Source organism: Montipora capricornis, chromosome 4, assembly GCF_036669925.1.
Source record: "Montipora capricornis isolate CH-2021 chromosome 4, ASM3666992v2, whole genome shotgun sequence".
NCBI lineage: Eukaryota > Metazoa > Cnidaria > Anthozoa > Scleractinia > Acroporidae > Montipora > Montipora capricornis.
In genome coordinates, this window is record NC_090886.1 from 25,805,270 (window position 1) to 25,828,234 (window position 22,965).

Sequence of the window (22,965 nt, forward strand, 5' to 3'; positions counted from 1 at the left end):
ATAATAAAGATGAGTTACTCATCCAATCATGTGAATTTCTGTTCAATTGCGTTTGGAAGTGTATTCGCCTAAGAATTTAGTTTGCCCGATATCGGATTTTGTTGGAGATCGTTCTACTCGACTTTACCTAGTCCAGGCTTTTCAGCCGAACTTTGGCAATTACATTGTTGTTCGCAAAAATAAGATACATGAAATTCTACGGAAACCTTTATTCCCCCTATTGTAGCTGGCAACAGAATCTTCAATGAAAATTCGTTTGTTTCCAAGCCCTTTTTTCGTTGAAATTCGGTTTTGTGCCATGTCACTGTCGTTCTCAGTCTTGTTGCATTTTCTCCGAAAACCAAAATAACTCTTCTCTGAAACTACTACCTTCCTTTCAAGAAGCTATATCACTATAGCTGGTCTATTTTCCGGCTAAAACTGCATAACCATCACTGAGTCTTGATGACCTCACAACATGTAGCGGATTGTTTACTGGAAGAATGTTTGACCATGTCTTCAAGGTGAGGTGTGAGAATTTGAAAAAAACTGAAAAAGGTTTTGAAAAGGCAAGCGTTATCTTCCGTTACGGACGAAGTCACTTAATTGTGTCTAAGCATAAATATAGTTTAAATTGGCATTGCTTAATTATTTTAGCACTCTCCGGAGAGACCATGATAGTGCAAAAGAGCTTCTTTAGAGATGTTTCCGTAGTTCTGTGGATAGGACGATTTTTTTGAAAAAGTCTTCTTGAAAGCCACGAATTTTCCTTTCTGTTGTTAATTAATAATGTTCAGTAAATATTATTTACTGCATTATTATGCGGTTTTAGTTTGGAAAGTGTTTATAATCTGTGATCCGACAGGTGTGCGGTTTTTGAGGATAATTGAAGATTTGTGGTGTCAACATTCAGTCTGAACTATCTGCCAAAGACATGACATGCATAAATAATTGCTCATGCTAGAGATTTTCTTAAAATTGTTGTTTTGTTCAACGCAATGTCTTTGGAAAATTATGATGATTTCCACAGTGGATCTAGCATGTTTGTTTGGAATTTACAATCATCTTCTTGCAAGAAAGAGGTATTATTTGACTTAATTCCAGAAATGGTCGTTAAGGGGTCGGAAAATTCATTACATGTTTTGCAAACCGATTTATATGCTCTCGAGTTTTAATCGCTAAGAATGCTAGACTCGTTACTTAAGCATATTGTTGGCGAAGTTGAAGAAACGTTTGAGACCGTGCGATCTCAAAATTATCTCGGCGAGTCTTTGTGATGTCCTGCATGTTTCGAAGGCGATACCGATATTTTCCTGTGGTCCTTCGTGGCAGTGTAGCTCTTTCCTTCGGTATCCAAAATTGCAAGGATAACAATTCCAATTGCTCGCAATGTGTCGTTTAGCTCTAAAGTGCAATTTTCGAGTCAGTGGAACTAAATTCGGTTCCATTACATCGATTTTTAAGGATTAAACCCTTTCAAAGAAAGCGGATATTTTTGACATATAGTTGGCAAAGATCAAAATTCAGTGTAGTTCATGGGGACACATTTTATCAGCCAACAACACCAGCTTGGTCCTCGACATGGCGTTTTGCCATAATGTTCTTTCAATAACCTCAAACTACTAGAGTTGTGAATCGCGGAGTAACTTCATCGTGTTATTTTAAGATAATTTATATGGCAGGTCATCTCGTGTCCCGACTCGCGCTTAATAATAGACTTCGTGGTATTGTGATGAAAATTGTTCGGAATACTGCGGTAAGTTTAGCCCAAGAAAGATTTTTGAAGAAGAAAAGTAATGTTTTGTTTGGCGGGATAGGTTTTCCTTCTAAGATGCCAGAATGATGCTGCGCTTGGATTCATTACGGTACAATTGGTTATGCTTTAGGATCGTTAACTTCTCTCCTTTCCTTATAAGAACCTAGAGATTGACCAAAATTTAAGAACACTGCGAGAACACACTTATGGAGGCTTTTGTCAGTTTAGCAGTGTTATTTTGCTCATATATCATGATATTTTTCGAAGAATATTAGTGAGATAAATATAGACAAAATGAAATAAATTGATTATGGATGAACATTGATAGAAATTTGGAAAGTTTTTTTCAGTCGCCATTTTGTCATATTTAGAAGTGGTGCTGAAAAAACCAACGTGATTTCAAAGCTTTGGTAATAACATAGGGATTTGTACGAGTTTGTTCTCCGGAACCTATAAGGGGACCTTTTTTGTCGAAGAAAGTCAAGAATGACGAAATTGGGCCTGTGGTATGTGAAAATCTCATTGTTCGGAGTAATTCCCAAATACGCTATCTTCTTCAGATTGTTCCCTAATTAGTAGAGAATGTAATTTATTAATCTGTTTATTTAATTGAATGAATTATAGACCTTATTCATAAATGGCGGTCAATTTATAATTCTTTTGTCAAAGTGCAAATTAGCCTACCAAGCCTCGATACCACACAGTGAATTGAATTGAAAAGAATTCTTGCTCTAAAATGAGGCTTGGTAGGCTAATTTGCACTGGACAAAAGAATTTATAAATGTGACCGCCATTTATGAAAAAGGTCTATAAGCTTACGCAATGCCACTCTAGCCTTTGACAATATTACAAGATCGTCACTCTCCACTCTGTTGCTTCTTAAACCTAAATCAAATCGTATGGACCAGTTCACTGAATTGTATACTGCTTGAGGCCATGCTACTTTAACAGAGTGGATTTTAGTGTAGCTGCAGATGAATAATTTCATGTTAATATTTTAGTTCTGCTTTTATGCTGTATTTCTTTTTAAATTGTTAATTGAAAAATGAACGAAATGTGCAAAGTGGTTAAGAACTTATGTACAGCTCGTCCTCCGAAAATTCATTGATCTCTTCCCCTTGGGCAGACAAGAATGTTATAGATGTAAACCGAGGCTCAGTTAATTCTCGAGTTTAATTCAGTTTAGATTTCACGTGGAACGATGCAAATACCTTGACACAGCCCGTTGAATCTATACAAAGTACTGCGTCTCGAAAAAGCTGTTGTTTCTTGCCACGGTTCAAGTATATACTTTGTACATTGTTTTCTGTGTTTTTAGGAGGCCATTGATAAGCAAGAATATGGGTTGGACTTACCATCCGCACAGAAACATCAGCAAAATCACCATGTACAACACGATGCAGTGCTAGCCTTCCAAGACGAACTCAATCAAATCAAGAAGATGGAGGTAGACTTTTATTTCAACCGTTGTTGCATTTACAGGAGGAAATCATCATTCGAAGAGTTCGGTCATATTAGTGTTCAGTCACTGGATATTAATTTTTTTCCAGTGGTTGCTTAGTCTTTTTATCTTTCACAGCCTTAGAAGGAAAAACGATTTAAAAAGACCAGGGCGTATGTTAAACATTATGTCGCATTTTTTTCGAGATTGGACGTATTTCACCGAGCTTTTAAATTATCCCACGGAGAGAAAGACTTGAATATGACATAACATCGTTAAAGCAACAAAAACTGGAGAAAGTAATACCAACAACAACAAAAAATCTTGTCAGGCCCTAACACCATTGTAAACCATCTCAGAGTCGAAACAAAAATACACGAAAGAGTCAGCTTTTGGATTAAGCAAGGGGCCCCTTTATGTGATCCGTCTGCTGCCGGTGTTTCGTTATCGTGACATCTCTGAGTCATTGATCCTGTTTTCCTTTAAGTACGCCTAGCAGAATAGCAGGAAAACTGTCACACGAACTTAGGTTTTTGGATTACTCGGATTCTTCCTGACAGCTCCTGAGTCATCATCCCGTCTATTTAAGGAAAAAGAGCATGCAATAGTAACGTTTCCTTATAGATGGAGAACATAGTCTCTTTTCGGTCTCTATTTGGGGTGTCACTCAACGGATTGGAGGGCGTGATGCGTGAAAAAACAAATAAAGAATACCAAGGAGACCACGGACCACAGTAGATACATTTGTCATACATATCTACACTTGTCCATTCGTGTGTTGGGAAAGTTCCAACAATGGGGTATTTCCTTGTTTCACGACCATCCCAGATATTGTCGAGATACAGGAAAAGAACCCTGTCGCAGTTTTTGGTCTGACGAGGCGGTAGACAGGGCAATTTCGAGGATTGGTATCGAGCTAAAACTTACGCCGACGCTCAGACTGTATGCATCCTACCACCATTGAGATGTGACACGTGTCATGAAAAATAGAACAGTTAATTCGGAGACCACCTCAACCCATCGGGATGGTCTACGATGTCCAATTTTCTTGCTGTCGGCAAAATCTAAAACGGTTGGGAAACAGTCAAATCCCCGTTCGTACGTGATTTCAAAACTAGAAAAGAGGCGTAAGTGAAAAGATCTGACCCTTTGAATGTCTCTCGTTTACAGGCGAAAGATAAAGCGTTGAAGGAAAAGATCATAGAAGTCCACGAAGAATATGCCGCTCTTGTGGTGCGTAGAAGTTTTTGTTTCATCTTTCTTGTGTCATCACGCCATTTTGTCTTTGATCCTAGTTGCTGTTCTTGTCTGAAGAGCTTAAAAATAGTCGGTCTTACGTCGAGTTTTTGTTTTTAGATGCAATGCTTTGTTCATTTTGCATCTACATTTGAGCCATCAAGATGGTCCACAGGCAACCCACTTCAATAATCTGATAATAATTGGCTCGAATCAGTTTCATTAATTTCAAGATTATGTGTCAACATTGTTTCACTTCATTTCAATTTTACAGTTGTGAAGGCAGCTCTAAGTCCGCTCCAGATAATTTTTAAGAGTCTTATCTTAGCGTAAGCGTGCTTGTCACTTTCTAGCAACAAAAAAATGGGATTCACTGGCCTGCGTAGCAAGGGTTTCCGTTGGGTTCTTTTCGATGTTTTGACCGCGCAAAAAACGAAGAGAGGGGGGAGGGGGAGGGGTAGGGGTAGGGGGAAAGGGGGTTCCTCTCGCTCTCGCCCCTCTCTTTATTTTTTGCTCTCGCCCCATTTTTTGCCCGGTCAAATCATCGGAAGCCCGCACCTTGGTCTTTTTCTTCTGTGAAACACCACGGAAACGCTCGCTACGCAGGCTAGCGATTCACAGACAAAGCTCGTTTAAAAGCAAAAAAAGGTTTTATATTTAGATGACTCTTCCGTTGCTATCGTACACTTTTGCGTCTCTTAAATGATTGCATCTTGCCAAGCGATAGTTGGTATTCCATATGGTACCATAACACATTGAGGTTACGTAAAACAGTAGTGTAGTTTCAAGTCTTGTAAAGGTTACAGTTTCCTTAAGTGTTGAATCTTAAATTCCCAACGTGGATAGAAATCTCATCTGGTAGGAGGCAACTTCCTAGGACAGATGGGCCACCTTCAAAAATACCATAAACTTATTTGTTTGTCCTCCAAAATTGTGCATAAGCATTGTTTCCAGTTCCTCTTGAGACTTACAATGATCCCACGAGAAATTGAAAACCATAGATATGCAAAATAATGGTATTTTTTGAAAGTGTCCTATTCAGCCAGTGGACGGAGTGGCAATCGCATGCAACCAAAATCCAACCGCCGACCCTCTCCGCCTCCTAAATGTGACGGCGCGAGTGTGAATACCGGTAACTTCATTTCGTGATTGGCATGAGAATCTTGCGCTCCATTCTCAGCCAGTCAAAAGGTTTTTTCGAATCTATTGGAAAAAAATTAAGCGTTCATTAAACGATAGCTCGTTTATGAATTCTCTATTGTGTATCTTGTAGAAGAGTTCAGTGAATCGCATTAACCACTTGAAGAATCTGGTGACGTTTATGAGCGAAGCTACGAAAGAGCTGATATGGATGAACCAACGGGAAGAGCCGGAGGTGTCACGTGACTGGTCCAGCCACGACCTGAACATACAAGAACTTCAAGCACACGGAGAGGTGGAGTGTTTTTTTTCAGTTGGGTAAGAGGGGTTATTAAGGAGAAAGTACTGGGCAGAAGTGGTACGCAGCGAACGTTGACCTGCAATGCAGTGTAAAAGAAGTTGATCATAGAAAAAAGTTGCCCCAAATAGGCCATTTCCGAATTCATGTCTGCCTCCTCTTCAAAGCGAGTCTAAGTGCGAAGTTTTTGTGATGGTAATTAGTTCTAATTTTCATAACAAAAACTTCGCGCTCAGACTCGCTTTGAGAAGGAGGCAGACATGAACTCGGAAATGGCCTATTGGTGAAGGTGAATCAAGTTGGAAAAGTGCGATCAGTCCCCCAAAGATGTCGAGCATCTTATGGACAGCTCTAGAAGCCATTGCACTATAACAAACAAACTTTTTTAGGGAATTTGTTGTAGTTATTGGTGACAGTTTTGTCTTTTTCCTTTAGAACTTGGACTTCGACATACGAGAAAGAGAGCATCACTACACGATGTTGCTGACAAAAGGAGACAACATTATACATGCGGGACACCCGGCCCCAGGCCCCATTGAGGTAAACAAAAGACGTTGGCGAAGGACCAAATCGGTTAACTCAATGTTGGGTACAACATTGAGCTGAGCTAGTCGATTCGGTCTATTCGCAATTTTCCCATTCCCCATAATACACTTTGCTTGTCCCCCCTTCCCCGAATTTTGCATAAACCATTGTTTTCAAATGCTCTTGGTTGGGAATATGAAGTGTCCCAATTTCTCCTGGGACATGAAGATGTCCCAAGAGAAATCGAAAACAATGCTTATTCAAAATTTTGGAGGGAAAAGCAAAGAGGATTATGGTTTTTTTGATATTGGCTAATTACCGGATTTAAAAGTAAAGTAAAGTAACCATATTTAACGTCGATAATTCGTAACAGCAGTTCAACTGACAAACCTGAGGTTGACGGTGCGCTCATTTTACCCCGATGTTGAATGAAAGTTTAAATCGATTTAAACTTGATTCAACACGCTTCCAACAAGCTATCAACATTTTTATACGCTTTCAGCAATGTTGGACGACCTGTTCAAACGCAACGAACATTTGGTTCAACAAAGTGTTGAATGCATGTTGAAGCAAATGTTGAAACCGCTTAAACGGCCTTAATGTGTCCAAATCATCACCGATCAGTAAATCTCTTTAACTTATGACCTTATTTGATTCCTTTAGGCTTACCTTAGTGCCATGCGCAGTCAATGGTGGTGGCTTGGTCAGCTTCTCATTGCCTTCCAACATCACGTCAGAAATGTGGAAATATATACACAGGTAGGAGAAAAAGACAACCTCGTTCCCAGGGCTTGTACTCTCGGTGGAGAAAAGCCCTGGGAACCAGGTTGGTGAAAAATACACATAAATCAGTGTTGTCCTTGTAGCGGCGACTTTGGCAGAATTGATGCAAAACAGGATTAATTGCCATAACAACCTATATTTTCCATATGAACGCAATGTTGAGTTAACACTGCTACGCATATAACAAGTGTAACTAATTTCTGTAATTAATAATTCATGATTTTGATTATGAAACCTTTTCGTTTGATTTCCTTTGTTTAAATGTTTCTGTATCACAGAAGTAACCAGTAACCGGTGGAAAGATAGTCTTATTCCTGACGTTAAATAAACTGTTGGCAATATCCGCCTCAAGTTTGAATATCCGATAAACACTAACGTGACTATTCCTTCGGTTTAACAAAAAAAAAAAACCGGAGTCTCCCAAGAACTTCGTTTTCAAGATTGCCACATCTTATGAGCCACTTTTTGTTTGATTCATCATAATTCACAGTACTTTGAAGACGCAAACACCACGGAAAAGAAAATGATTCAGTTGGTTGACCGATTAAACGCCGAGTATGATGTACAGAGCATTTCTTCGCGTGAAGCCGCTGAAGAAGCCTTGAATAGCCTCACGGTGAGTTTGGTCAACACTAATTTCCATCCCTCAAACAGACATTGGACATTTCGTAACAATTACACGACGCAATATCCCATGTTGATATTGACCAGCTTACCGCTCTAAAAATAATGAAAACAGGCAGAATTACAGCTTTAGTTCAACAAGAAATAGCGTTTCTAAGCTATGCCGCGCTGAGCTATAGTATTTAGGTCTAAAAACCCCGTTGAACACGGTTAACTTTCAATGATTTTACTGGGTACTACTATTTCAATACTCTAAAAAATTCGATTTTCCGGCACGTTGTTGATATCTAGTGGATATCGGAAACTGCAAGGTGAAGCCATCGATCCGGGTTCAACTCTTTACCTCGCCTATTGTGAATCTTCTCAGCTTGTTTAAAATCTTTGTTTCGTTGAAGCAGATTTGAAGTCTAAAGTAGACTGTACGTCGTATAAGTTGAATAAAAAGGGAAATGTCAGTTTGAGGGATGGAAAGAAGTGATGACCGGTGAGTTTTTTGTACTAAGGGACCGCGGTTTTTTTGGTCAGCATCGAGAATAACTACTTCCGTTGTGCAGTCGTAGAGAGGATCCTTTTTTGCAAAGATTTGTGGAATAGACCTCTTTAGCTTGTACATTTTGTTTTCCCATTTCAGACCACGTGATGTTACTCTAGGGAAAACTTTCTTTCAAATGTCGTCCTATGCACGTGAATATGTACGCATAACTTATGAAAAAACAAAAGGAAAATTCCCTTGAGAACAACACTTGGTCTGAAATGGGAAAACAAAACGTACAAGCTAAAGAGGTCTATTGCCCGGGAATAGACCATTTCCGAGTTCATGTCTGCCTCCTCTTCAAAGCGAGCCTAAGTGCGAAGTTTTTGTTATGAAAATTTGTTTTCATTCATATGTAAAGTAGAACTAATTACCATCACAAAAACTTCGCACTTAGACTCGCTTTGAAGAGGAGGCAGACATGAACTCAGAAATGGCCTATTCTGTAGGTGAGAACGAAGAGAAATACCGCGATGTGAATTTTCCGTCAACTTTGATTGTTCTATTGCTGTCTGAAGTCCAGTACAACACACTGAAAACCTAATTAAATTTTCTAGCCATGACGTTTACACGATTCCTTCCACCGCTGTAGCTCTTAGAATAAACTAGCCCCTCGTGTTTAAATAATTCGCGTGAAGGCACTGACAATTTCGTATTTTCATCGTCAAGTGGATTTCTTCAGCCAAAATGTGTCAGTTCCACTTCGGACAAACGCAATTTCGGTCATAGTTTTCCTTGGTCGAGACCTTGAGAATCGTCAAAAGTCTAAAGAATTAGTTCCTTCCCTAGTTGCATGAGTTAGAATGAGGTCCCATTTGTGAACTTTAGAATGATTAGAGAAGTTATATATCTGGCCCAATTGTTGGAAGGGTGGATAACGCTATCCTCTGGATAACTCAATTGGTTTTGCTAGTGTTTATCCGGTGAATAGCGTTATCCACCTTTAGAACAACCGACGCCTGGTCCTCGGACTGGACTTGTTGTCCCAGTTTATCCTGCGATCAGGTTGGCTGGATTCCGTTTTAATTATTGCCAATTCCTTCGTTATTCCCCGTATAACGTATTGAACAACCAACTACTTTGTTTTAGGAAATAATTCCTAAAATAAATTCGCCTCCCACCAGTGTGGCTCGGATTCGATTCCCAGAATCGGTGTCATATCTGCGTTGAGTTTGCTGGTTGTCTTCTCTGCGCCGAGAGGTTTTTCCCTGGGTATTCCGGTTTTCCCCTCTCCTCTAAAACCAACATATGATTTGATTTGCGTTCATTTGTTGGTTTCAATTTAATGTCTCCAATTAGTGCTCCAGCCACGTGAATAAAGTTTCTTTCCGTTCCTTTCTTCTGCCTCCCTCGTTCTCTTCTGTGCCTCTTACATTTTCTCTTATCCCCTTTATCTCTTACTCATTTTTTTTGTTACTCTACTTTGAACTGTTTTTAATTGCTTTGTCTCCCTTCTCGTTGCAAACTCAACCTTAAGTCATCATCCATTGCTCATAGTGAATGCGCACGCTAGCTGAATTGCCAAACAATTCTTTGTTTTATCACGATATATGGACTGAAAATAAAGCCTTTCATGTACAAGAATTGCACGTGTGGAGTTTTTTGCACCCTGTGTGATTCGCGTTAAAGACTGCCCGGTATTCGCGCACGCTCTTTCGCTTCGGTGTCAGTTCATTTTAGACCTGATTTACATACATTAGACTGTACGTGATGATAAGTTGCTTAAAGAATGCCGACATTACTGTCTTCAGCGATGCGTAAAAGGATCGAAGAAAAGAAAAAACACCGATTGTCACTGACAAATATTTCAACCGCTACAATGAAAATGCGGTTAATATTGAATTTTATACCTCAAAACAAACAGTTCTTTTGTTTATTTTAGTATTGAGTGGGCTTTTGTACAAGAACATATACACGGTACATGTACAAGAATATACTTTTCGGGGTAGGGCATTTCTTTGCACGTTTTTCAGCCACACATATTCGACTGGGAGCTTTTTTTCTTGCACAAATCTCGCACATTATATTTGGTAGCCCCCGACTGTGTCGCAGTTATTTGTTAATGGAGTTATTGAGTGGAAAATAGTCAACATAAAGAACCTCTTACAGTGAAGAGAACAAAGCAAAACGTAGGCCTTATATTTGGAGCATGCTTTAGTTTATTTCGTCAATGTTACCTAGAACTAGATAAATCTCGATACAGCACATTTTAAGAATTGTTTCCTCTCGGCTTCCTGTGTAGATGATTGCAAACTGCCACATTTTTTCGCCCAAGAAAATCTTTCGTTTATCATTATGAAAATGGTTGAATCGACTATTTCTAATTGGTGCCTTGACACCCTTTGCAGTTGATGATTAAAGTCAAATTTCAGACAAGTTTTGATTGCCCCGCGTCAATTTAATTTCATTAATTAAACCGCCCCGTATTAGGCTAATTTATAAATCACTTCCTAAATGTGTTTTTCGAATCATTTGATGTTTTCAAGTGTCAGTTGTTCAGTTTTTACCCCTGATCAACAATCTTGATTATTTTCGAATTCCTAATTAATTAATACTGCAATTATGCAAAATTCCTATCTTTTGTATTCTTTTCACGGTGTCAAATTTCTTCTTGTCACTTTCGGTTTCTTGACTGTTATTTTTCATGGGATGCGAGGTCAAAAGCGATCCAGAGAGGATGTAAAGCCTTCTACTATGATAAACTAATGAGACCTTTGAGAGAATTTGTTTTTATGAACCGGTATCGAAATGATTCGAGGAGTGAACGATCTCCCGTGACAATTCCGTGAGTCAGCCATGACCAAGAAGACACCACGTGTCTTCTAAAATTGTTGATGTTCATTCGTTTGTATGACCGTATCCAATGTGTTGCCGCCGCAAAATTTGCAAAACTGCTGGGCGCCGTAGACAAAAGTTTAAATTATCTTCATAAACTTGAACGATGTGTGTAGTTCTGCACTGGAATCCTCTGCCACTGCTGTACTTCATTTTGTTTACAACGGCAGCTGCTCTTGTTGTCACAGCTCTTGTTTCACTTCTGTTCTTCGTTTACCGCACAAGAAGCGAAAGCAAATTAAATGTTCGGCGATCAAGACCGGTTACCATAAGGACAGCTCGCTCTACTCGAGAATTTTTCGCGAAAGCCTTTTCTCCGGTCAACTTGGCTTCGCAGATGATTACAAGTGGCTCTTCTCGTGTTTACTTTGCTATCAGAAGAACTTTACACAGTGCCGCGAATGTAGTGAGATGGCGAACATCACAAAACCCAATCTTTGATCATGAGAAATTAATACACGATAGTCGATGGCAAAAGTTCTGGAGGGAGAAAGTAATTCCTGCTTCGGAGGAAGCTATTCATGCAGGAATACCATTGGAAAAATTTCCTGTTGTGAGACAATCTGAGTTGGGAACAATTGTTGCATACTCGATGGAATTTGTGCGCGATATGTTCGATCGAAAGGCCGGCAACAGCACTGTGTGCTCGTCTTCTAAAGAACGTTTTGTTTTGTTACTGCGAGGGCCGAAAACAGAAAGCGAAGCAGAATTAGAACCGAGGTTTAAAGACGTTGTCACAGATATGCTTCAATTCAAGCAGGTAATTTTTGCTTAACTTAAATGTCTAGAAAATGAGAAAATTTTGATCAGTCATGAGGACGCTGGATGACAGTTTTAAATACAGTTTAAACCACGAAATCCAATTTAATGGAAAATGGAACTCGATCCTTGCAAAAATTTGCATTTCCGCGAAGACTAATTGGTTACTTTCGCACAAGTTGCGTGAAGATCATATTTCAAATGTTTCGTCCCTGTTCTCCTTGAGTTGGTCAGTTTGTTTGTATGTGAACGCAACGAGCGAAAGTATCGCGTGATTAATTTTTGTTATGGTGTCAATTTCACGTTGTGAGTTTCACTGTTTGTTTTGTTTCTAGAAATGGCACACATTCGTGATTCACCAACAGTACGAATGTTTCGTAAATATTTCAGTAGACTTCATTGAAAAGCACGCTTCTATATGTGATTCAGTTGAAATTGTGTATTTAAGTTTCGACCAAAATTTTTTCACTTGTTTTCGATCGCGTGACATAAGTGAATGTTATTTTGTTTATATATTTAATACCGCTGCATTGTCGCGTCGTGCCGATTTTAAGCATTTAATCCATTGGTTGATGTTATGAGAATGATATTAAACTTCATTTACATTAAAATTAATTCACAATGTTTTGTGGATATTTTCCAAGTTTTTTTTATAAGGTCATTTATTAATAGAATTTTAGAGATTGCAAGTCCTTCTAACCACATTGAAAGTAACTTTGTTTCTGTGGGAATCTTCTCGAAATGGGTAATGAAAAATAATTCACTAGTTTCCGACTGGAAACTGAATTGTCCATTTCGTTAAATCTTAGCCAGCTGTGCTTCCTTTTTGAAGTGTATTAACATACTCAAGCTTGTGTGGCAAAGGTCTCTTTCCAGTTGACAAGATATGCTTTTTGGAGAACTGCCAGAGTCATTGATGAAATGATATATGAAATAAATCACATATTGAAGTGTGGGTATGAAATATTTATAGATGCTTTGCAACCAGTCTGTAGACACAGACAACAATGCTGCCATGTACAATTGCTGGTGGACGAACAAAAGGAGCCAATGAGAGGTTGCTTTGTTTTCCTCCACCAACATGACAGGGATAACGTGATCTATTGTTACTAATATCCTAAATTTTTTCAAGTCTGCTGCGCATTTGAATTAATCTTGAAAATTCAAATATAAAAGGACATAACAGGAAACCAGACAAAACCATCAAGGACAATGTCTGGTTTTCACTTGACTAAATAATCTGGGCCGTTTTTTTATGTTTTTAGTACTTTGGGTAATTTTGAGGTACCTTCAGTTTGATGTTGAAATCATGCTTGAAGAGAGTACTTTTTGTAATTTTGCTCCTCATAGCAAACTGTGGAATTAAGCTCCCCATTCCAGCAAATGCATTTCCTAAAAACACTTGAAATCTGTTACTGCAATTTTCATAATTCTGAGGAATCCTTCAAGAGCTAAGCACAAAACTGTGTTTTGGCTTACATCAATCAAATTTCTGAGAGTGAATTGCAGTTTTTGTTTAGTTCACAGCTTGAATACCATTGTATGTTTTTGGAAATTCTTCATTAAAAAGATTCATACAGATTCCATTGCTTCATCAAAATTCGAATGTATGATTGTACTGTTGGAACCAAATATGCTGATTGGTGGTGGTGGGTAATATGTCATTCATCATTTGATTTTGGTGTCAGAAGTTTGATTGATGGAAGCTAAAGCGCAGTTTGGCCGTTGGGGCTTGAAAGTGAATTCCTCAGAATTACGAAAATCACAGTAATTGAAAAAGTGGATTATTAATTTTTATCATAGTAGGATGAAAGATGGTGAAAAAAATTGGTATCTGCATTTAAACAGTAATCCTGTTTGTCAAGGAGCCCACAAAGAACAGAGTATTACGATTCAGCACATTTCCTTTGCCAATAGTAATTTATGTGTTCAGTTATTTCTCATTTATCGACACTTTGAACTTGTTATCGCCTCATTCAGAGGCACTTGGGATGACCTCTAGACCACAAAAAGCTAAGTGACAAACAAATGGAGAAATATTTACTAAACAATAATTGTGTGCGTGGAAATGAGTTTTGTGTTTTCGTTGCACGCAATATCTGGTTATCGTATTACTGCGGTAATATTCTCCTGGTATAGTTAAGAAAAAGTATTGAATATTTTTAAATACCATCCCAGAAACTCGTAGAGCATCTGGTTACTGGTTATGACTGGAATCAAGCAGTTAACAACAGTTTTAAATGTGTACTACTATTCTATGATCACATTTAACTCTATGGCTGGCTCACAGAATGTGGACATAAGAACATAACGTAATAAAAACGCTGAAATACTGTGAACTTCAAAGGAAATCAGCTAAAAATCCTTTGAACAAAGTGTAGGCTAGCCATAGCCTCTTGTTTGTATCAAATTTGGTGTCATATTTAGGAAATCCTGTTGTCCCTCAATGGGTTTATTAAATGCCCTTGCACACCTAATGAACTACATACTATCCTTTTGGTGTACCTTGCAATATTCCCTTGTGGTTTTTGTTGTAGTGGCTGCATGCATATTGAAACATTTATGTGATTGGGCTATTCCTGGGTAAATCACCAGAAAGCTTTAAAATATTATTTCATGGTATTCCATAGAAAATATATTGGCTTCCACAGTTAGGGCTTACAGGTGCATAATGTGAAGGTTCATATAATAGAAATATGCAACAGCTTTTCTGTACTCTGATTTGCTGTATAGACCTCTTTCAGTTAATTCCCAATCTGGAGGACAAAACAATAAGTCAGAATGTTTTGCATTTGAAAGGTTTGTTTCTCTCAGGGGACAGAACAATCATTGCTTTGTCCTCCAGATTGGGAATTACTGAAAAGGGTCTATTTCTGTGGTATAATGTATAAAAAAACATATCTCATTTACAAAACACACTGCTGGCAGTTTATTATTGGTTACAATCTATTTGATACTTTAAGAAATTGACTCCTTCCATGTGAAATTTTCAGTTGCACTAAGCCCTCTGCTCTTTTATGGCTGGGGTAGATTATTGAGCACAATATATTCTGATGGATATATCAGAATTTAAATCCCAAAGAAATAATGAAAAGGAATCACAGATTTGCATATAAATCAAAGCAGCTTATTTTGTTATTTTATCAGCAAGTTTATTGGCATATAATGTGTTGCTTTAGGAAATGAAACAAGAATTGGTTGACTTCAAAGACATCATCAGTTCTTTACAGCTTCTGAGTAAGAAGGTTGTTCCCTTAACACAAAGGAAATCAAAACTGAAAAGCAGATTAGCAGTGGAACCAGTGTGTAGTTACAAGAACATGCAGGTTAGTGTTGATAGATTTTTTATTTCAAATTTCCCTATTGGATCACTTGCACTCCTTACTATACCTCCCCGTCTTTCTTGACTCTTTGACATCTTTTAATCAAAGTCAGGGGTTTCAACTGATGTCAGTGTCAAAATGAATGTCAATCTTAGGTTTGATTGAATCTGTTTTTGATGTCTTCAAATTAGGGGAAAAAAGTGGCCAACTTCTCTGAGTGAAGTAGCCAACACTTTTCTTGACCATCGGTACTTATTAAAACTGGAACTGTTGAGTCTAATAATTAATAATAATTATGATCAAATCATTGCAAAATTCAATGCTAAAATGGTTGCTAAATTCAAATCCTTTTAATGGATTGTCACATTAATGATACTAATAGTCATAATAATGATAATAGTAGTAAATAGAAATGTAATAATTTTAATGAATATAGTGAAAACATGCTATTTGTTTAGATTCTATTTTCTGTAAGGATGAAGAGGTCTCAATTTGTTGTCTTTGAAATGTGCACAGCACTGTTGGTTGTTGCTGTTTTAAGTTTTCCTTGATATGTGAGTAAATAATATTTTTTTGACAGAATGTCGTTAACAAGGGAGAAGATTGTGTTTTATTGGACAACTCTGATCATCATTCTTGGAAGGTATGTATTTTGGATACATGTTTGGGGGGTAATTAACAGAAAGAATGAAGGAAGAGTAATTTTAACGAATTTTCACCATGTCCCAAATTTGCATGTTTGGGTGTTACAAGAGGTATCTATTAATTTAGCATGTATTTTGGTATAATGCCATTGTTTGCCAAAATGAAAGCACTTTACCCTCAACACCAGTGATGCCTTTTGTATAAGTGTAGAATTCTGTTGTGTAGGAAGGAACACAGCGTCAACCATATATTTTTGTTTACTGCTGTTGAGCCCTAGAATTAGGATTTAAACCTGTTTAGGGATCCTCTCAAACTTTCTGTACATGGACTTCATTTGTCGTGGTATTTTTCAAGGGAAAACAGTTTACCTCTTTCATCACACTGTTCTGCCACATAAACAACTTTGATCTCAAAGTCTTACTCAGCGGACTTAAAAGAAAATTGTGTGACAGTGTGCTGTTAGGCTTTTGGCATTTATATAAACTGTGCATAATTTGATCTTGTGTTGTTGACATTTTTCTGCTAAAAACTGGTAACACCGTTAATTACTACTTAGCACAGCAAATTTAGGGCGCAAAGAAGCAACGTACATTTGCCCGCTAAAAATGTATCGTACCCTTGTCTAAATCTATTGCTACCTTTCCGTGGGTGTGCCATTTATGTGCTGATACAAAATGCATGTTGTGTAGTAAAAAATATGCATTCCTTTCCCATGAGAGAGTGGGTGTGTTGTGAAAAAGCAACTATGAAGTCGTGCTACAGTGTTCATTTTATGATTACAACAACATGGAATGTTTATCACCACATCACCCATTGTTATCAATGTTCTGACCAGAGGCTTATTCATTGTTAAAAAGATGATTTAGTTGCTTAATGATACTAATATTTGAGATATTTGTAGTTAGTATTGGACTGAATATATTTGCTGCCTCTTTTACAATGTAATCAGGTTACAAATGCCAGCGGAAGACAGTGTGAAGTACCATCAGTATGCTTTGTTATTCCTGCCCCAGATGTGGAAGCTACAGAGTTTTCAACAAGGTTATAATGGCTACTTTTTTTGTGATGAGACGGGTTTCAGAAGACACTTTTTAATGACAAATTTCTTCATATTTTATGTTTATTTGTGAGTTTGTGCTATGTTCTATTAGTTAGGACTACCCGCTTCATGAATGTATTTTCGAATAGACTTATTTTTAGATATTAATTTATATTGTAACATAAGATATGTGTTTTTATCTTTTGATCGAATAAAGACTCATTATTATTATTATTATTATTATTATTAGTTATTCATAGTTTTAAGAGCTTTCTAGAATTATAGTTGCATAGGTAAAGTTCAGCAGGACTTATTACTTAATGAACTACTTTTGGATTCCATTTTAATTACATATTAAACTATTCGGATAATTATGAAGATGCTTCCTTCTTTTTGTAATCGTGACTGAGACGCACCAAGTTGAAAGTAAAAACATGATTAAAAGTTTATTGAAAAGTTGAGGCCCAAGACTTTTTTGGTTGGTAATTTTGGAACGACTTTGTCAGTTGTTTTTTTTCAAACGTAAGTCCTAGTTTTTTGTTGTGTAAAAAGTACTAAATTTTGAATGTAAATCTGCAGAAAAGGAACTTTGATTTGGTAAAATCCTTCGTTTTGTGACCATTTGAAGTAAGGAACATGGCAAACGTTTGTTTTATGAATAAGCCACGAGAGTGGTGGGTTTCAAGTCCTCATTAAGTTTGACATCACAAAATTTATTGCAGTACAGAATTGTAGAGTAGAGCCATAACCTTCTATCTTGGAAATAAAATAATCACACAGACAGTAACAGATTTTACTAAAAATACAAACTTTTATGATAATCTGCTGTAGAAATTTGGAAGACGTTTGAACTGAAAACAGAACGTAGAGACTTGGGGGGCTTTGTGCACTACGTGTATAAGTTCCTCTAGCATTTATCATTCAGACGAAGAAAGTCTTTTGGATTAGGAAATCGGAAACTTTTTAAGTAATGGTCCGGCTAAGAAGCAGGCAGCCCAGCGGCAAAAGTACTTAGAAGCTGCTGCTCCAATCGAGGCATCTGATTGGCTAATATCGGAAAATGTCGAAAAAAGATGAGAAAAAAATGAAAAAAAAGCCTTTTTTGGATTTCTTCTTCCCCATGCCCTTGATCTCTGTCTCTCGGCCAAATTTGGGCATTGTTCTATGCGCCATTCGCCAATCGGCAAATGGCGCATAGAATCTTGACGATATTTACAAACATAGTTTTTGAAGGCATAATGATTTGTTCTACGAAACAGAATCTAATTTTTTAGACGGCAAGTCGATTACATTTTTCATTGAAATTCAAATTTCGCGCTTTTAGCTGCTTACACCAATGGGAACAGCCGAACTTAATTTGATTAAAAATGTTGGCACATTTTAACTAACCGACGCTATTGCCGCGGGCTATTGTTTTTCTGCCTGCTTCTTAGCCGGACCATTACTTAAATCCTTGCGCATCATAACTGGATTCATTTTTATGCAGAATTTGACCTCATAAAAAAGAAAAAAACTGATAATTACTGTGTTGAAGTTTTTTGCCGATTGATGGTGCCTCACACAGACTCAAAGAAAAAATCCACTATCTCTTCTGTAATAATTCAAAGAAATTTCCTAAATATTTTAATGGCATTAGACATCAAGACTTTAAATTAAATGTTAAGTTAAATTAAATGTCCATGAATTATACAAGAAGTTTGAATGAAGCTAACAGTTCCACACACAATGTTGCATTAAAATTTTCAAAAATCCAGGACGGGAGAAAAAGACGTATGGAAAAAAAAAAACCACGTTTATCCTTTGTGGTTGTGATAACATTGGTACATTTTGTTTTCAAAGGTTAGAAATTCAGTACAAACATTTGTTAACCTTGTGGAGAACAAGGCACTGGAACCTGAAGCAAGCCCTCAGCAAAGAGCAGGTTTTTACCCAAGTGAAAGTCTACAAGTCAGCGTCTCCTGAAAAAGTGAGTATGATGAAAGGTTTCGTCTATAACCTTCATCTCAAATATATACATTTGGGTGGTGCTGACTAATACAGGGGTATTTTTGCGTGCTTTAAAACTATGCGAAGAAAGCTGAACTTAGCAAGTGCTCTTGGTATCCAAAAAGAAAATTGGGGATAACAATGCACTTTTCAGATATAATTAAGCTTCAGTTTGGAAAGAATGTCATACATTGCTTTGTATTTTAAAGCTATAGCAAATATTGTTGATTAATTATCTTTGCAAAATGCGTGGTTACCACCGTTACCCCCAATTTTCTTTTTGGATTTCAATAACACTTGTTAAGATCTGCTTTTCCCGCATATTCATAAACCGGGAGAAATACCTTTGAATTAGTAGGTGCCATCCTTAAATCCTTTCACGGGAACAAATGAGCCCAAGAAATTGACCTGCTCCCAACTGTGTGGCTTCACAGCTCAATTGGTAGAGCATTGCGCTCGCATCGCAGAGGTCATGGGTCGGAATCCCGTTAGAGCTTCAGGTGTCTATAAAATTCGAAGTATCAAGATAGGTGCGAGGATCACGTCTCTCTTTCATCTGTAACCCGCACTTGAAAGATATATCATGTATTTCATTCAAAGTGAGTGTGGTTAGCGTAATGATTGGAAAGAGTCTTCGCAGAAGGAAGAGATAAAGGCTTTTTAAACGTTGCTTTGGTTATTTGGGGTATTTAGTATAAACTCGATGTGTCTGACTTTTGGCAGTTTAATTCTCTTGTATTCACTCATCCGAGTTTGGGTACGAATCGTCTGAATTTGAGTGGTTACGAATCGACTGGATTCCGTTGCGCTTCTTGCAACACGTTTTCAAAGAGCTACTCTGATAGCTTGATATGGAGCTTTCATTTTAATACTGCATTGTGAATGTCAAAGTGGCTATCTTTGGGAAACAAAATAACTGTTTTGACGAGATGTTGTTTTTGCGATGTTGACTCGGAATATTCGGAAAAATTCCGAGTACTCCTTTCAAGGAGTAGAACCTACGACCTTTCGATTACTAGTTCATATGCTCTACCACTGGGTTATGGGAGGTCTTCATGTGACGTCATCGCCGCCATGTTGGTGGACGAAAACAAATGATCTCTCATTAGCTTCTTTTGTTAGTCCAGTAGAAGTCGTACTTTTTTCTATTGTTATTGGTGAAAGAGGATTAGTTGAAAACGTCCTGTAGGAGAGTCGCCAGGCCATTAAACTAGGTTTTGGTGATGCGTCATCGAGCTTTTGCCCTAGGAGAAAGGAGAGCGCTATTACTACCAACAGAAGCTCTGGATTAGAACTGGGGGTCTTTTTAGTTTAAGAAATGTCTTATTCGGGTGTGACGTAGCTCGTGCATTCTCCCGCGCGTGCAGCATCGATCTTCTTTTTTCCATATTTGGGCATAAATTTGTTGTTCTAAGATCCCCGGCTTTGTTCCAAGGAAAAGAGTTGCAAGTTACACGCTTCAAGGTCATAAACCTCTGCTACAAACAAATAAGTTTGTAAGACCTCCATTTAGCTATTCACTTCTTTTGTGTACTTCCCCAAGTATTATGGTACATAGCAATAAAACTGCCCTGATGATGAATACAAATCACCATCTTTCGATTGATAATACAGTTTGTTTTAATGAAACCAATTACATTTTCTGAAGGGCTTTTTATCTCTCGTAACCTTTTTCCGAGACATGTTCGTCTTGTTCATGAAGAAGTGGAATATTATTTTATAAAAGTTCGCTTGAAACGTTCAGTTCGAACAGCCTTTTCCTCTGCATTGGAGAAGGTCGTGTTAAAAGTCACCGAGATCTTTGGTGCCGGATCTATTCCCGCGATGATTGATCTCTGGTATTCAATTTTAACAATCGAATAAAGTACAAATTGGTGGGAGATGAGTGCGCCAAGAAATTTAATCAAATTCAGCAACTGGGAAACAGCAACAACCAAACTCAAATCAAGCGAAACGTAAAAAAGGACTACTTAAAACATTAAAGGAGAGTTTGAATTAAACAGCAAATACGAAGGGAGGCGTGGGGAGGCGCGATGGCCTCATGGTTGGTGCTCGACTCCGGATAGAGTGGTCCGGGTTGGGGTCCTGGCTGGGGACATTGTGTTCTGTTCTTGGGCAAGACACTTTACTCTCACGGTGTCTCTTTCCACCCAGGTGTATAAATAGGTACCGGCGAATTTAATGCCGGGGGTAGCCCTATGTTGGACTACCATCCCTTCCAGGGGGGAATAGAAATACTCCTAGTCGCTTCATGCTTAGGAAACCGTGATAAGCTCATGCCTAATGGGCCACTTGGCTCGTGAGCAGACTTTACCTTTGAAAGGAGGCAGGGACGGGCAAAATTGTTGAGAAATAAAATGGATTGCATTTGGGTTTTGTTGTAAACTGTACGGCCTGACAGTTTTTTAACGTTTATCTCTGTTGTAACTTACATTATCAAAACCCCGTTAAAGTCCTGAAATTTTCAGGCTTCTCTGCGCAATTGCTAAAATTGCGTTCATAACTGCGAGGATCATAGCTTCACTTGATTTTATGTCCGCAGTTCAATATATGATTCATTTTATACATCATTTCATTCGTTGATTCATTCATTACGGGAACATTAGAACCCACAAATGACCAGCTCCCAACGTCAGTGGCTTCGTAGCTCAGTTGGTTAGAGCGTGGCACCGGTATGGCGAGGTCAAGCGTTCAAACCCCGTTGATGTCCTGAATTTTTCAGGCTTCTCTGCGCAATCGCTAAAATTGCATTTAAAGCGGCGAGGATCATAGCTTCCCTTGATTTCATATCCGCAGTTCATTCAAGTCTTGTCACGAAGCTTTGCATTGTGTTCTTTCAAAGCAATTTCTGGGTTAACGTTGAGTTGCACTGCGGCCGTGACACTGCTCCTTTGATATTCTTAATTTGTTGCAGGGCAAGATGCCTCAGCTGGCAGGTCCGAAGGGCGTTGAGCAAATGCTGACAGACATCCAAATGACTGATGATCAAGAGATTGTTGGTATCACCGAGCGACTGGTAGAACAAGAACCAATCACTGCTGCTGCTGTTACATTTAACGAGACTACCCCGGAAACTCTCGTACAAGAGTTGCAAATGCTCGATAAGGTATGGTCATAATCATGTAGATGTTTTGATGGGAACTTGGCTGTAATGTTCAATATGCCAGAGTAAATTTCAAATGGGAAAGGAAAGGAACTTTATTTATGTGTCTAGTGCATCTTTTTTTTTCCCGCTTGACAAACGATAAAGTGACATCAAGGATGGAAATGGACCTCTAAGCCCTCTGCCCTTGAACTGGTCCCCATTGACTAGTAATATCGTCTGGCTTTAGAAATCTACAGATGTCACCCTTTGAGGAGGGAGAGGTTTAAAGGGGAATGAGTTTTTATTAAACAGAGACATTGTTAGCCCTGCAACTCTTGATCCGATCCCCAATGACGAATACAATTCTAACATTAGACCGAGTAAAGTCTGAAGGTGTCACTCTTAGGGAAAGGGTTAACTTCCAACAACTTGTGGATATGAATTGTTCCGATGCCCAGAGTCTGTCAGCAGCTTGACTTTTTTCAATGTTTTGTGTTGCAGCAAAGTGCGCAGAGCACTCTAAATGATCTACTGGCGTGGCTGAAACGGGCAGAAGATTTATTACAAACCAAGTCACTAGGGACTCTAAACCAAGGAAACCTGTCCAGTACACTGCAAGAAGTCCAGGTAAATAAATGGCAATGTCATGTTGCATTTCACACCGGCTTTTTGAATCCCCTGCCGCCCCTGTGAATGGCATCAATTTACACTTCTCGTTCAATTGATTTCTTTTTTATATTGCTTTGTAGCCATCGATCTATTATTGATATGCAAAGGTACTGAAATTTCTCGATTCACTCATATGGATGACTCGCGTTCGAAACGGACTCTTAATAGAAATCGTTTGTTAACTTAAAACCAAATGTGAACACTGATCTTCCGACGCAACGCTGTTAATTTGCATTGCCACTCCCTTTAATTGGGTTACGAATATTGCACCTTATTTTCAGCCAGTCGAAGGGAAGACAAAATCGATTGT

General features: G+C 38.2%; 1 protein-coding gene across 1 annotated transcript in view; it reads left to right on the top strand.

Annotated features, from left to right (window-relative positions):
• The window catches only part of LOC138045848 (nesprin-1-like), a 175,910-nt gene that overhangs the window by 18,408 nt on the left and 134,537 nt on the right, over positions 1-22,965 (top strand). The window contains 12 exon segments of the mRNA XM_068892482.1: positions 3,054-3,182; positions 4,347-4,409; positions 5,686-5,847; positions 6,286-6,390; positions 7,039-7,134; positions 7,649-7,774; positions 15,088-15,234; positions 15,812-15,874; positions 16,826-16,917; positions 18,755-18,881; positions 21,816-22,007; positions 22,488-22,613. Coding sequence (XP_068748583.1) covers positions 3,054-3,182; positions 4,347-4,409; positions 5,686-5,847; positions 6,286-6,390; positions 7,039-7,134; positions 7,649-7,774; positions 15,088-15,234; positions 15,812-15,874; positions 16,826-16,917; positions 18,755-18,881; positions 21,816-22,007; positions 22,488-22,613 — 1,428 coding nt within the window.